This window comes from Macaca fascicularis, chromosome 3 (assembly GCF_037993035.2).
Source record: "Macaca fascicularis isolate 582-1 chromosome 3, T2T-MFA8v1.1".
In the NCBI taxonomy this organism is placed as follows: domain Eukaryota; kingdom Metazoa; phylum Chordata; class Mammalia; order Primates; family Cercopithecidae; genus Macaca; species Macaca fascicularis.
This window is the reverse complement of record NC_088377.1, coordinates 133,953,277-133,966,304: the sequence shown is the minus strand read 5'-3', so window position 1 is coordinate 133,966,304 and position 13,028 is coordinate 133,953,277. Positions and strand designations below refer to the sequence as shown.

General features: G+C 37.6%; 1 protein-coding gene across 15 annotated transcripts in view; it reads left to right on the top strand.

Moving 5' to 3' along the window:
• CROT (carnitine O-octanoyltransferase) overlaps positions 1 to 12,451 on the top strand; it is a 57,892-nt gene extending 45,441 nt beyond the window's left edge. For 10 of the 15 annotated variants that reach the window (XM_045388703.2, XM_045388702.2, XM_045388696.2 and 7 more), the window contains 5 exons: positions 3,925 to 4,048; positions 4,915 to 4,993; positions 5,079 to 5,172; positions 5,288 to 5,407; positions 11,176 to 12,451. In XM_045388703.2, the coding sequence (XP_045244638.2) occupies positions 3,925 to 4,048; positions 4,915 to 4,993; positions 5,079 to 5,172; positions 5,288 to 5,407; positions 11,176 to 11,296 (538 nt within the window). In that variant the 3' untranslated portion in view covers positions 11,297 to 12,451. Of the gene's footprint in view, positions 1 to 3,924; positions 4,049 to 4,914; positions 4,994 to 5,078; positions 5,173 to 5,287; positions 5,408 to 8,087; positions 8,190 to 10,968; positions 11,127 to 11,175 lie in introns of those variants that run through there. The other 5 variants (XM_045388704.2, XM_074035611.1, XM_074035612.1 and 2 more) reach the window with 2 other exon arrangements.
• Positions 12,452 to 13,028: the final 577 nt, after the last annotated feature.

Here is a 13,028-nt window from a genome sequence, read left to right as displayed (position 1 = left end):
CTATTACTACTCTTTTTATTGAATTTTTTAGTATGCCATTTTGATTTCTTTATTAGTTTTCTTCAGTGGAGTCAGGCTTGCCTATCCTTGTAGTCCTGTGTTGATGTCTATGCATTTAAATAAGTCACTTCCAGTTTTTATGGACTTGTTTCAGCAGGTAAGGACTTTCTCCTGCCTGGTCCCTGGGTGGACAGGACTGCCTCCAGAGCTACAGTTGAGTGGGGCTGCAGCCAAGTCATGGGACTGCTTATGTATTAGATAGTCAGCAGGCTGTTATGAGAATACAGGTTGGCATGGCTCCTGCCTGGTCTCTGGACAGATGGGACTGTCTCTAGGACTACCATTGAGTAGGACTGGAGCTGGGTTAAAGGGCTGCTTCTGTGTCCACAGTCAAATGCACAGTTTTGGTGGGTCTATTCCTGGGGAGCAGGTAGGTGTGATACCTTCCAGGTCCCTAAACAGATGGGACTTCCTCCAAGACTACACAGACAAGCGGGCCTGGAGCCAAGACTCCAAGGTACCTCACTTCAAAGAGCTGCTCTTCTCTCCAGATCTTGGCCCTCATATTCTGGCTGCTTTAACAGTTGCCCAAATTAATTTATAGATTCAATGCTATCTCCATCAATCTACCACTGACTTTCTTCACAGAATTAAAATAAAAACTACTTTAAATTTCATATGGAACCAAAAAAGAGCCTGTATAGCCAAAACAATCCTAAGCAAAAAGAAAAAAGCTGGAGGCATCATGCTGCCTGACTTCAAACTATACTACAAGGCTACAGTAACCAAATAGCATGGTACTGGTACCAACACAGATATATAGACCAATGCAACAGAATAGAGGCCTCAGAAATAATGCCACATATCTACAACCATCTGATCTGTAACAAACCTGAGAAAAACAAGCAATGGGGAAAGAATTTCCTATTTAATAAATGGTGTTGGGAAAACTGGCTATCCATTGCAGAAAACTGAAACTGGACCCCTTCCTTACACCTTATACAAAAATTAACTCAAGATGGATTAAAGACTTAAATGTAAGACCTAAACCCATAAAAACTCTATAAGAAAACCTAGGCAATACCATTCAGGACATAGGCATGGGCAAAGACTTCATGACTAGAACACCAAAATCAATGGCAACACAGGCCAAAATTGACAAATGGGGTCTAATTAAACTAAAGAGCTTCTGCACAACAAATGAAACTACCATCAGAGTGAACAGGCAACCTACAGAATGGGAGAAAAATTTTGCAATCTAACCACCTGACAAAGGGCTAATATCCAGAATCTACAGGGAACTTAAATAAATTTACAAGAAAAAAACAACCGTACCAAAAAGTGGGTGAAAGATAGGAACAGACACTTCTCGAAAGAAGACATTTATGTAGCCAACAAACATGAAAAAAAGCTGATCATCATTGGTCATTAGAGAAATGCAAATCAAAATCACAATGAGATACCATCTCATGCCAGTTAGAATGGTGATCATTAAAAAGTCAGGAAACAACAGATGCTGGAGAGCATGTGGAGAAATAGGAATACTTTTACACTGTTGGTGGGAGCGTAAATTAGTTCAACCGTTGTGGAAGACAGTGTGGCAATTCCTCAAGGATCTGGAACCAGAAATACCATTTGATCCAGCAATCCCAGTATATACCCAAAGGATTATAAATCATTCTACTATAAAGATACATGCACACATATGTATATTGCAGCACTTTTCACAATAGCAAAGACTTGGAACCAACTCAAGTGCCCATCAATGGTAGACTAGATAAAGAAAATGTGGCGCATATACGCCATGGAATACTATGCAGCATAAAAGAGGATGAGTTCATGTCCTTTGCAGGGACATGGATGAAGCTGGAAACCATCATTCTTAACAAACTAACATAGGAACAGAAAACCAAACACCGCATGTTCTCACTCATAAGTGGGAGTTGAACAATGAGAATACATGGACACAGGAAGGAGAACATCACACACTGGGGGCTGTCATGGGGTGGGGACCTAGGGGAGGGATGGCATTAGGAGAAATGCCTAATGTAGATGATGGGTTGATGGGTGCAGCAAACCAACATGGCACATGTATACCTATGTAATGAACCTGCACATTCTGCACATGTATCCCAGAACTTAAAAGTATAATAAAAAAAAATTCTGCAAAGCCTTCAAATAGATGTTTTTTGAGTCCAGTTTTTGTTTTTGTTCCTAGCATTAAGACTGCCTTGCTACAAACTAGCTCATCATAGCTGGCATTGGAAATTTCACATAGTATTTTTTTTTATACAGAAGATATGTTCAAATGAGGTTCCAAATAAATTTTACACATTGCATTTGATTGATACGCCTCTTAAGTCCTTTTTAAATATGGGAATCTTTTTCCTACCTTTCTCTTACTGTATTTGATTTGATGAAGAAACTGGGTCATTTATCCTGTAGAGTTTTCTGAATTTTCCTGATTGTAGTCCCATGTTGATATTTAACATGTTGCTCAGTCTCCTGTATGTCTTATAAACTGGTAGTCAGAGCTAGAGGACTGATAATAAAGCATCACTTCTTATTTTGGTTATGTTTTACAATAATAAATAGTTAATGCTCTTTGTTTTCTACTCCATAGTTTAAGATTGAGGTGTGTTTACTTGTCAGCCAGCATCTATTATAAAAAGTTTGCTCCCTGAATTTCTTTACGTAACATTTTAATAGTCATTGAAGATCATTGCTAAGATGCATTATTTCATTTGAGGTTACAGTGGTAATATTTTGTTACTAATTTTTACTGCTTTTATTTTTGTTTTCCTGCAAGAATGTTATTTCAGTGCTATTTAAAAATATTATTCACACTTTCTCCTTCACACTTTGAAGAGATACCATTTCACTCCAGAGACAGAAACACTGAACAGAAGAGGCTTGAAAACTGTTTGAGTCCTCTTAGTACCCACATCACAGACTTTTCCCTCTCACTTTATTTGATCTCTTTGACTCCAAATTCTAACCAACAAGAAAGTAAGAGAGTTTTATACCTAAAATTGCTATATCATTCTCCAACCCAGGAAAACAGATATCACTTTGGGGAACTTCTTAAATTATACTTCTACTTTATTCTAGTCCTTCGTGTTCTATATGGAGGCACTAAAGGTCAAGGACTCTGTGTTACCTATTTCTGTATAATAAATTACCCCAAAATGTAGTGGCTTAAAACACATACATTTTTTATATCACATATTTTATGGATCAGTAATTTTATATCACAATGTTGTGGGTCATTTTTTTTGTGATACAGCTTAGTTGAGTACCTCTGACTTAATTAAGGTTTTTCATGAGGTTGTAGTCAGTATCAGCCAAGGCTGTTGTCATCTGCTCTCCTGAGGGTAGGTCCACTTCTCACCTCACCCACGGGAACTAATAGGATTTGGTTCCTCCCTAGCTGTTGTCCAGAGGGCCGTCCTCAGTTTTCTGCCACTAGGGCTCTCCATCGGGCAGCCTCAGCATGGCAGCTGACTTTCTTCAGATGAGAAATAAGAGAACAAGAGAGACCTCTCTTTGTAACCTAATTTCAGATGTGATATCCCATCTCTTGTGCTGTACTCTTTCCATTAGATGCAAGTCACTGTCTAGCCTGCGCTCAAAAGTGAGGGGTTACAGCAGAGCATAAATACCAGGAGGCAGGAATGACGGGGGCCATCTTAGAGGCTGTAGTGTATACCTGACAGCAGCCATGCCTTTGAAACAGTCCACATTGTCAGAGTACTTTTTGCTCTTTGGTATTGAAAATAGCCTCTTTTTTATTGAAAGTCTCCAACCTATCTGTGTTAAAGGGCTTACTCTCTGAACAAAGCTAGCTTTATTAGGCAACTATATCTGTAATGATATTAGAACATTTTATTTCTTATGATACACTCTTTTAATTTTTTCTTGTAGCCCTGGTTGTTGCTATGAAACAGCTATGACAAGATATTTTTATCATGGCCGTACAGAGACTATGCGGTCATGCACAGTTGAAGCAGTCAGGTGGTGCCAGTCCATGCAGGATCCTTCTGTCAGTGTGAGTATTGGAAAAGAAAAAATGCACAAGATTTGTTTAATTGTTCTAAAGGAACTGTGGTCTTTGAGTAACTAATTTCTTTGCTTCAGTTTTCCTGGATCATTAAAATACTTTGAGACATCTTTTTGAGGTTTTTAAAGCATTTGTTCATTCACCAGTTAAGTGTGTACTTCTTGGAAAGACTAAGAAATAGGGAAGGCGGGAAAAGGACCCCATTTGTGTTAATTTCTAGGCAAAGCGTCTTCAGTACTTTAGGTATTTCAGGACTTCTTATTTACCTTTAGAACAACACTAATAAAGTGCAGAAGTTCCAAGGTGCCATTAAAAAGGAAGGTTTTCTTGATATGGTTGAATGTTTTTGAAATCACAGATTCTTGTTTCATATACTGGAACCAGGACAGTTGTATGCTTTGTTTCATACTCTTTTTTTTGAAGCATTTAGACAACAGCAAATTTCCTTCTCACTGTTATTTTAGTATTATATTTGTTTCTTTAGTTTTGCTAGATGTGGTTATATATGAGTGCCTGTATCTTCATTTTATAGAACTGTTTTATTGTCATTTGTTTAGTTATGCTTCCATTTTTGAAATCTTGCTTCTATCTTTATACTTGTTAATATCACTTCAGTGCTGCCCACAAGTTCATAGTTTCCTATTCCAGGAAAGAAATAAGAAGTAGGACATACAGGGAAGAACAGGCGATAGAATAACTGAGGGAAAGATATAGCAGTATGTATTATAGATCTTCCTAGAAATCTTCTTTCCTCTGCCAAATTACCCAAATCCTAATTACAATGAGCTTAGGATTTTTTTCTAGTTGGGTTTTGCACAGTGTGTTATTGAAGTGTCTCTCGGTTTTTAATACAGCTTCATGAGCGGCAGCAAAAGATGTTACAAGCTTTTGCAAAGCATAATAAAATGATGAAAGATTGTTCAGCTGGAAAAGGTACTTATGTTAAAATTTTTCTGACTAAAAAATCTCTCATGGTGAAAAATTTTTTTCTAACTTTAGATTTGGGATTTCATTGCAGGATTTGATCGTCACCTTTTAGGTCTCTTACTCATAGCGAAAGAGGAAGGTCTTCCTGTTCCAGAACTCTTTACGGACCCACTTTTTTCCAAAAGGTAATATAGTGTAGTATTTAACAACTTCATCAATTTTTTTATATGTTAAATGCGTTTTAGAAACAATATAAGCATCTGTAGGCCTAGTAAAATGTCCTTTTATTGTGCCACACAGCGGAGGAGGTGGAAATTTTGTTCTCTCAACAAGTCTGGTTGGCTATTTACGAGTCCAGGGAGTGGTAGTTCCCATGGTACACAATGGTTATGGATTTTTCTACCACATCAGAGATGACAGGTGAGGCTTCTCTTTTTTATTTGTACAGTGCTATAGAGTAAGAAAGGTATTACTTTTGTTATTTAAATGCCTTTCCTACACGGTGATTCTTACATTGCCATCTGTCACTTGCTACATAAGTATCTGTTTTTTCCACTTAGGCATTTAATGCATATTCATGTTTCTCTGTCCTGCTTTTGAGACACTTGTCAGATCAGTCCCTTAGGTGTTTTTATGCAGAACACTGTTTCAGGTCGATTCAGCAATCATATCATCATCCTCAAAATCAGTATACCCGTGAACATACTTGGTTTGTACAAGGTATTTTATAGTAAGCTCAGATAAAATGTTTAAATATATGGTGGTTCATGTAGTCATAGACAATATTAATGAGATAGAGAAAAGAGATTGGGTAAATTATACTTTTTAAAACATGTTTTACCAATTCAGATGCAGTTCATTTGGGCTGTGTGGAGTCTGACTTATGTTTATGGAAAGAATGAGAACGAAAAGATCAAAACCCAGTATAAAAAAGAGTGGTGGAAAACAAAATAAAATGAAAGTGATAGCAAGGCTTGTAAGGTCCTTATTTATAGTCTGGCAGTCTCTTTACAGGGGACCTTTCAAAGCATAGTTGGTTTCGTAAAAATTATGTGGCTATGTTTAGCACTATGTGAATAAGAAGAGGGAAGGCTTGGAGGCACTGCGGATAGAATGTGAAAAATTGGAATGGTAATATGCATGACATATTTCAGTTTCTCATACAATTGACCCTCAAACAACATGGGTTTGAACTGCATGGATACACTTATATGCAGATTTTAAATAAATGAGAAAATTTTTTAGAGATTGAGATAATTTGAAAAAAACTCAAAACTGTGTAGCTTAGAAATATCCAAAAACTAAAGTATTCATGAATGCATAAAATATATAAAGATACTCATCTATTTCATCATTTACTACCATAAAATATATACAAATCTACTATAAAAAATTAAAATTTTTCAAAATGTATGAACATAAGCCCTTATAGACTTTATGTGGGGCCATTTGGAGTCGAGAGAAATGTAAACAAATGTAAAGATGCAGTTTTCAGTCATAATTGCATAAAATTAATTGTGGTACATACTGTACTACTATAATAATTTTGTAGTCACCTCATGTTGCTATTGTGGTAAGCTAAAGATTAGTTGCAAGTATCTCCTTAAGATGTTATATAATGCTAGTCATCTCTGCATAAGCAGTTTGTCTCTTTAGTGGATCACAAAAAGTGATCTTTCGTGGTTCTATTCTCATGTATTTTTCATTGTGGGTAGTACAGTATTATAAACATTGAATAATACCATGGGACCCATATGTAGTGCTTCTAGTAATACTGGAAGTGCTCCCAAGAAGCAGAGAAAAGTCATGATATTACAATAAAGAGTTGATTGCTTGTTAAGTATGATAGATTGAGATCTGTAGCTGCATTTGCCCATCATTTCAACATAAATAAATCTAGTATGAGTACCATTAAAAAAAAAAAAGGAAATTTGTGAAGCTGTTGCTGCAGCTACACCAGCAGGCATTAAAACTTTGCCCTTTTTGCAAAATACCTTTTGATCTCCAATTTAAAATGCAGCTTTTTTGTGGGTACAGGATTGCTATAAAAAGCCATACCTATGGACTCTACTATGATTCTAGAAAAAGCAAAGTTACTATATGACAACTTTAAAGGAAGGTGAAGGATCTAAAGCTGGAGAATTTAATGCCAGCAAAGGATAGTTTGATAATTTTAGAAAGAGGTTTGGCTTTAAAAATGTCAAGATAACAGGAGAAGTAGAGGCAGCAGACAAGTTCCCAGACACCATTAAGAAAATCACTGAGGAGAAAGGATATCTGCCTGAACAGGTTTTTAATGCAGACAAATGTGCCCTATTCTGGAAAAAAAAAATGCCACAAAGGACATTTGTTCATAAGAGAAGTGTATTAGTCAGGGTTCTCTACAGGGACAGAACTAATAGGATATATATAAGAAATATATAAGAAGCATTAACTCACATGATCACAAGGTCCCACAATAGGCCAGCTGCAAGCTGAGGAGCAAGGAAGCCAATCTGAGTCCCACAGCTGGAGAAGTTAGAATCTAATGTTCAAGGGCAGGAAGCGTCTAGCACAGGAGAAAGATGTAGGCTGGGAGGCTAAGCCAGTCTAGTCTTTTCACGTTTTTCTGCCTGCTTTATATTCTGGCTGCACTGGCAGCTGATTAGATGGTGTCCTCCCAGACAAAGGGTGGGTCTGCCTTTCCCAGCCCACTGACTCAAATGTTAATCTCCTTTGACAACACTGTCTCAGACACACCCAGGATCAATACTTTGCATCTTTCAATCAAATCAAGTTGACACTCAGTATTAACCATCACAAGAAGCAAGCATCAGGCTTTAAGGCAGAAAGGGATAGGCCAACACTACTGTTTTGTGCAAATGCAGTAGGGTTTATGATCAGGACTGCCTTTGTCTGTAAAGCTGTTAACTTTGAGCCTTGAAGGGAAAAGATAAACATCAGCTGGTAGTTTACAAGAAGGCCTGGACAATGATAACCTTTTTTTCTGGATTGGTTTCTTTGATGCTTTGTCACTGAAGTCAGGAAGTACCTAGTCAGTAAGGGACTGTGTTTTTGTTTTTGTTTTTGTTTTGAGACGGAGTCTTGCCCTGTCCCCCAGGCTGGAGTGAAGTGGCACGATCTCGGCTCACTGCAAGCTCTGCCTCCTGGGTTCACGCCATTCTCCTGCCTCAGCCTCCCGAGTAGCTGAGACTACAGGCGCCTGCCACCACACCCGGCTAATTTTTTTGTATTTTTAGTAGAGACGGGGTTTCACCGTGTTAGGATGGTCTCAATCTCCTGACCTCGTGATCCGCCCGCCTTGGCCTCCCAAAGTGCTGGGATTACAGGTGTGATCCACCGTGCCCGGCCAGAGACTGCCTTTTAAAGTTGTTTTGATTTTGGACAGTGACACTGGCCACCCAGAACGCCATGATTTAAACACCCAAAGTGTCAAGGTCTTTGGTCTACTTACCCCCAGACATGTCTCTAATTCAGGCTCTAGATCGGGGGTCATAAGGACCTATAAGGCTCATTACATGCAGGACTCAATAGAAAGGATGGTCACCAAGGATTGTCTTTTACCCCAATGGAAGAGAGCATCATGAAAGTCTGGAAGGATTACACCACTGAAGATGCCATTGTTGTTATAGAAGAAGTCATGAAAGCAATCAAGCCCAAAACAATAAATTTCTGCTAGAGAAAACTATGTCCAGATGTACATGATTTCACAGGATTTGCGACAGAGTCAGTCTAGGAAATCATGTAACAGATTGTGGATATGGCCAAAAAAAAAAAAAGGCGGGGGAAGGTGAAGGGTTTCAAGGTATAGATGTTGGGCCAGGTTCGGTGGCTCATGCCTGTATTTCCAGCAGTTTGGAAGGCCAAGGTGGGAAGATTGCTTGAGACCAGGAGTTTGAGACCATCCTGAGCAATATAGTAAGACTTCATCTCTATTAAAAATTTTTAAAAATCAAGCACTATTAGTCACCACACCACAGAAATTAACAGAAGGTGACTTGAAGGAGATGAGTGCTTCTGAACCAGAGCCAAATGACGAGGAGGAAGACATAGTAGAAGCAGTGCCAGAACTGTTGTTAAATAATCTCACAGAAGCGTTCTGATTATTCAAGACTGTTTTTGATGGCTTTTATGACATGCACTGGACCCTTCTGTGATAGGAGCATTGAAACTAAAGCAAGTGGGGCAAGGGTTGGTACAATATAGAAACATTTTCAGAGAAATGAAAAAGCAAAAAAATAGAAATTACAATGTATTTACATAAAGTTACACTGAGTGTGCCTGCCTCCCCTGCCTCTCCTTTTATCTCTTCTACCCCAAGATAAGACCATTGCATTTTAAATGTATTACACACTGATTGTAAAAAAAAAAGTTAAATATAAAAAATACATAAGAACAAAGTTATCTACATTTCCATTACATGGCATAAGACTATAATTATATGATGCTCCCAACTTATAATGTATGTAGATTGTATATTTACACTGTAAATATTTGTGTCCTTTTTTGTGAATTTCATTCTTATTATTTCAAGCAGTTTGCAATGCCTTTAAGTATACTTTGTGATATTTTGATGATTGTATAATTTCCAGTCTTAGGATTCCTATGATTTATCTAACTGCTTCTCTACTATTTTGTTTTTCCATCATTACAAATAATGTATAAGGTTATAAATGTATCCTTTCTCATTTCATCACACCATTGCCAGCTCTAGTTATTATAAAAATTCTTTAGGCTAGGCATGGTGGCTCATGCCCGTAATCCCAGCACTTTGGGAGGCCAAGGTGGGTGGATCACTTGAGGCCAGGAGTTCAAGACCAGTCTGGCCAACATGGTGAAACCCCATCGCTACTAAAAATACAAAAATTCGCTGGTGTGGTGGCACACAACTGTAGTCCAAGTTACTTGGGAACCTGAGGCATGAGAATTGCTTCACACTGGGAGATGGAGGTTGCAGTGAGCTGAGATCATGCCACTGCACTCCAGCCTGGGCAACAGAGCGAGAGTCTTTCTCAAAAAAAAGTCTTTACCCATTTGCTGGCAAAAAATAACATAAATTACTTGTTTACCTATGAAGTAAAACTTTTTTTATTGTTTTTGGCATTGTGTTCCTTTCATGAATTGTCTGTACATGTAAGAAAGGCTGTTCTTTATAATTTAGAAAGATAAATTGTTTTAAAAAATTGACACTTGAATAAGAACGGTTCATCTGTGGAGAGAAACATGTTTAGATGCTGCTAAATATCTGGGAATTCCATGCCCAGTATAGCTGGAGAATGATTCATGATCATGAATCACTAGGTGAAAACAAGGCAGGACTTCCTAAAGGTTTCTGTATTATCTTTCTGCAAATATAATCCACTCAGACATTGGTTTCATAATTATATACTGGGCCAGAGCATGTTCTTATTTTTATTTCTTTTTGCTTAATTTAAAGCACATGTTGAAGACATAATTTATTCTTTTTTTAAGTGATGTGAAAATTGCGTAGTTTTCCAGAAGCATTACATTGCACATTTTAATTTTGAGCCTAATTCATATTTTGCTATGGAAACTTCTCTCTGTAAAATGGAAAACTAGCTCTAAGGCAGGCTTCTCTCCTATTTATTTCAAGCTTCCCGGGGCCACTTTTCTCACTTGCCAGATCTGGGATTTCCTATTAGGAGTATCTCGAGAAAGATGGTAGAAGGCCTGACTTGATCCCAAGAGTTTCTCTTTTTGACTCTTCTAGAAATAGCCTTTCTCACCTATTATCCTTCCCTCCCGTTTTTTTTTTTCAAACTTTCTTCAAGTACTATACTCTTTAAAAGCAGTTTAAATTTCATTAAAAACTGTAGCATGAATTTATATTCCAACTCATTCCAGTAGCACTTTAGGAAGGATTTTCTAGGAAGGAGGTTTTTTGTTCTGTTTTAAACGTAGTAAGACCTAACTTCAGAGCACTTCAGAGCTCTAGCTAATTTGTTCCCCTTTGTCCCTAGGCTCTCGTCATCTAATGAATGAGGTGTTCCTTAGCATTATCTACAGATATGGCTTTACCTTCAGTTGTGTCAGGTTACATTTACCTAATGTCAGCAAGACTTCACATTTCATGTATGAATATCCAGATGAAATAAAGTCCTGGTTGTATTCACCATCACTATTTGGAGCCTTTTGTGTAATCATTAATCATTATTTATGCTTCACAGGTTTGTTGTGGCCTGTTCAGCCTGGAAATCCTGTCCCGAGACTGATGCCGAAAAGCTAGTTCAGCTGACTTTTTGTGCTTTTTATGATATGATACAGCTGATGAACACTACTCATCTTTAGAGATGAATCATCTATTAAGCACTTACCAAAACATATCATTAAGCTGGGTGCTGGGAGTGAGTTGGTAATATGAGATGGGAAGGAATGTTAACTTCCTAACATTCCTTTAACAAGTTAAGAAAACTTGTTAAATGTAGAAAATAGTGGAATCATGCTCTCTAAATTTATTCTGCCATAGGAGGTAGAAATATTTTTAAGCTCCTCTGATGCAGCAGCAATGCAAATTATGACATAGTGAATATAGAACTATGCAGTATTTAAGCCTCAACAATCCAAATCTATAAATTTTAACAATGCAAATCTTACTCTAATTTTTAAGTATTTTTGTTGGTACTTACATGGGTTATAAATCCTCTCTCTGGACATCAGTGTAGAGTCCATCTTTCAAGCACTTTAATGTTTTTAGCTACCAAAGGGTATGAATTACATTATTTTATGCTAATTTCCCTGAAATCAATGCCTTCTATGTTCACCACAGGGTTACAAGCCTGTTATGTTTGATGGGAAAGACCACTACAATTTAATGGTGATCTAAAATAACTCTTTTGGGCTGGGTGCAGTGGCTCATGCCTATAATCTTAGCACTTTGGGAGGCCGAGGTGGGAGTGTATTGCTTGAAGCTAGGAGTTTGAGACCAGCCTGGGCAACAGGGTAAGGTCCTGTCTCTACAAGATCAAAAAACTAGTGGGGTATGATAGTGCATGTGTGCCTGTAGACCAAGCTACTTGAAGGTTGAGACAGGAGGATCAGTTGAGCCCAGGAGGTTGTGGCTGCAGTGAGCTGTGATGGTGGTGCCCTTATGCTATAGCCTGGGCAAGAGAGTGAGACCCTGTCTCAAAAAAAAAAAAAAAAAAAAGAAAAGAAAAATAACTGTTTCGAACAGACAAATTAGGTAGTAGATGGAGATGTATACCCTCTATCACACACACATAAAACTGTAACAAAATTCATTGTGGTGTATTATAATTAGTTTTGTGAATATAAAAATAAAGCACTTATATTTAAACTTGTTAGATTTTTAAAGGACTAATGTTGAATCAGATTATCAGAACTTTTTCCTCCTCGCTGTTCAATTTTGTAGTTTTTACTCTCAAAAAATGAAACTCCCAAAATTATATGGCTTTTTATGTTTGAATAAATGATTCATTCCTGTTTGCTTTTCTCGTGCTTTTTGACCTCGATTATATATTGCTGTGTAATTAACCATCCAAAACTTAGTGTCTTGTATTCATTTATTGTTTCTCATGACTTTGTCAGTTGATTGATAATAGCTAGACAGTTCTTCTGCTGGTCTTGCCTGTGTTTATTTATACAGCTATAATCATCAGGCAGCCAGGACTGAGGCTGGAAAGTTTAAGATCACCTCACCCACTATCTGCAAATTTGGTGGCTGTGACTCTCTCTCCTGACATGGTCTCTCATCATCCAGTATTCAAAATTGAGCTTCCTTACTTGGTAGAGAGAGTGTTCTGAGAGGTGAAGGTCCCTTGAGGCCTAGGCCCTAAAGTCACATGCCATCACTTGGCTGCATTTTGTTGATTAAACCAAGTCACAAGGGAAGTCCAGATTTAAGGAGTGGGGAAAAAGTAATCTCTTGATAAGAGAAAGTCACTTTGTAAAAGAGTGGGCAGAGAGGGCATGATTATTGGGCACCATAGCAATCTGCCAGACATTTTAATATATATAAAGATTACATCATACTCAGTGTACTGATTCTATACATCCCTTTTAA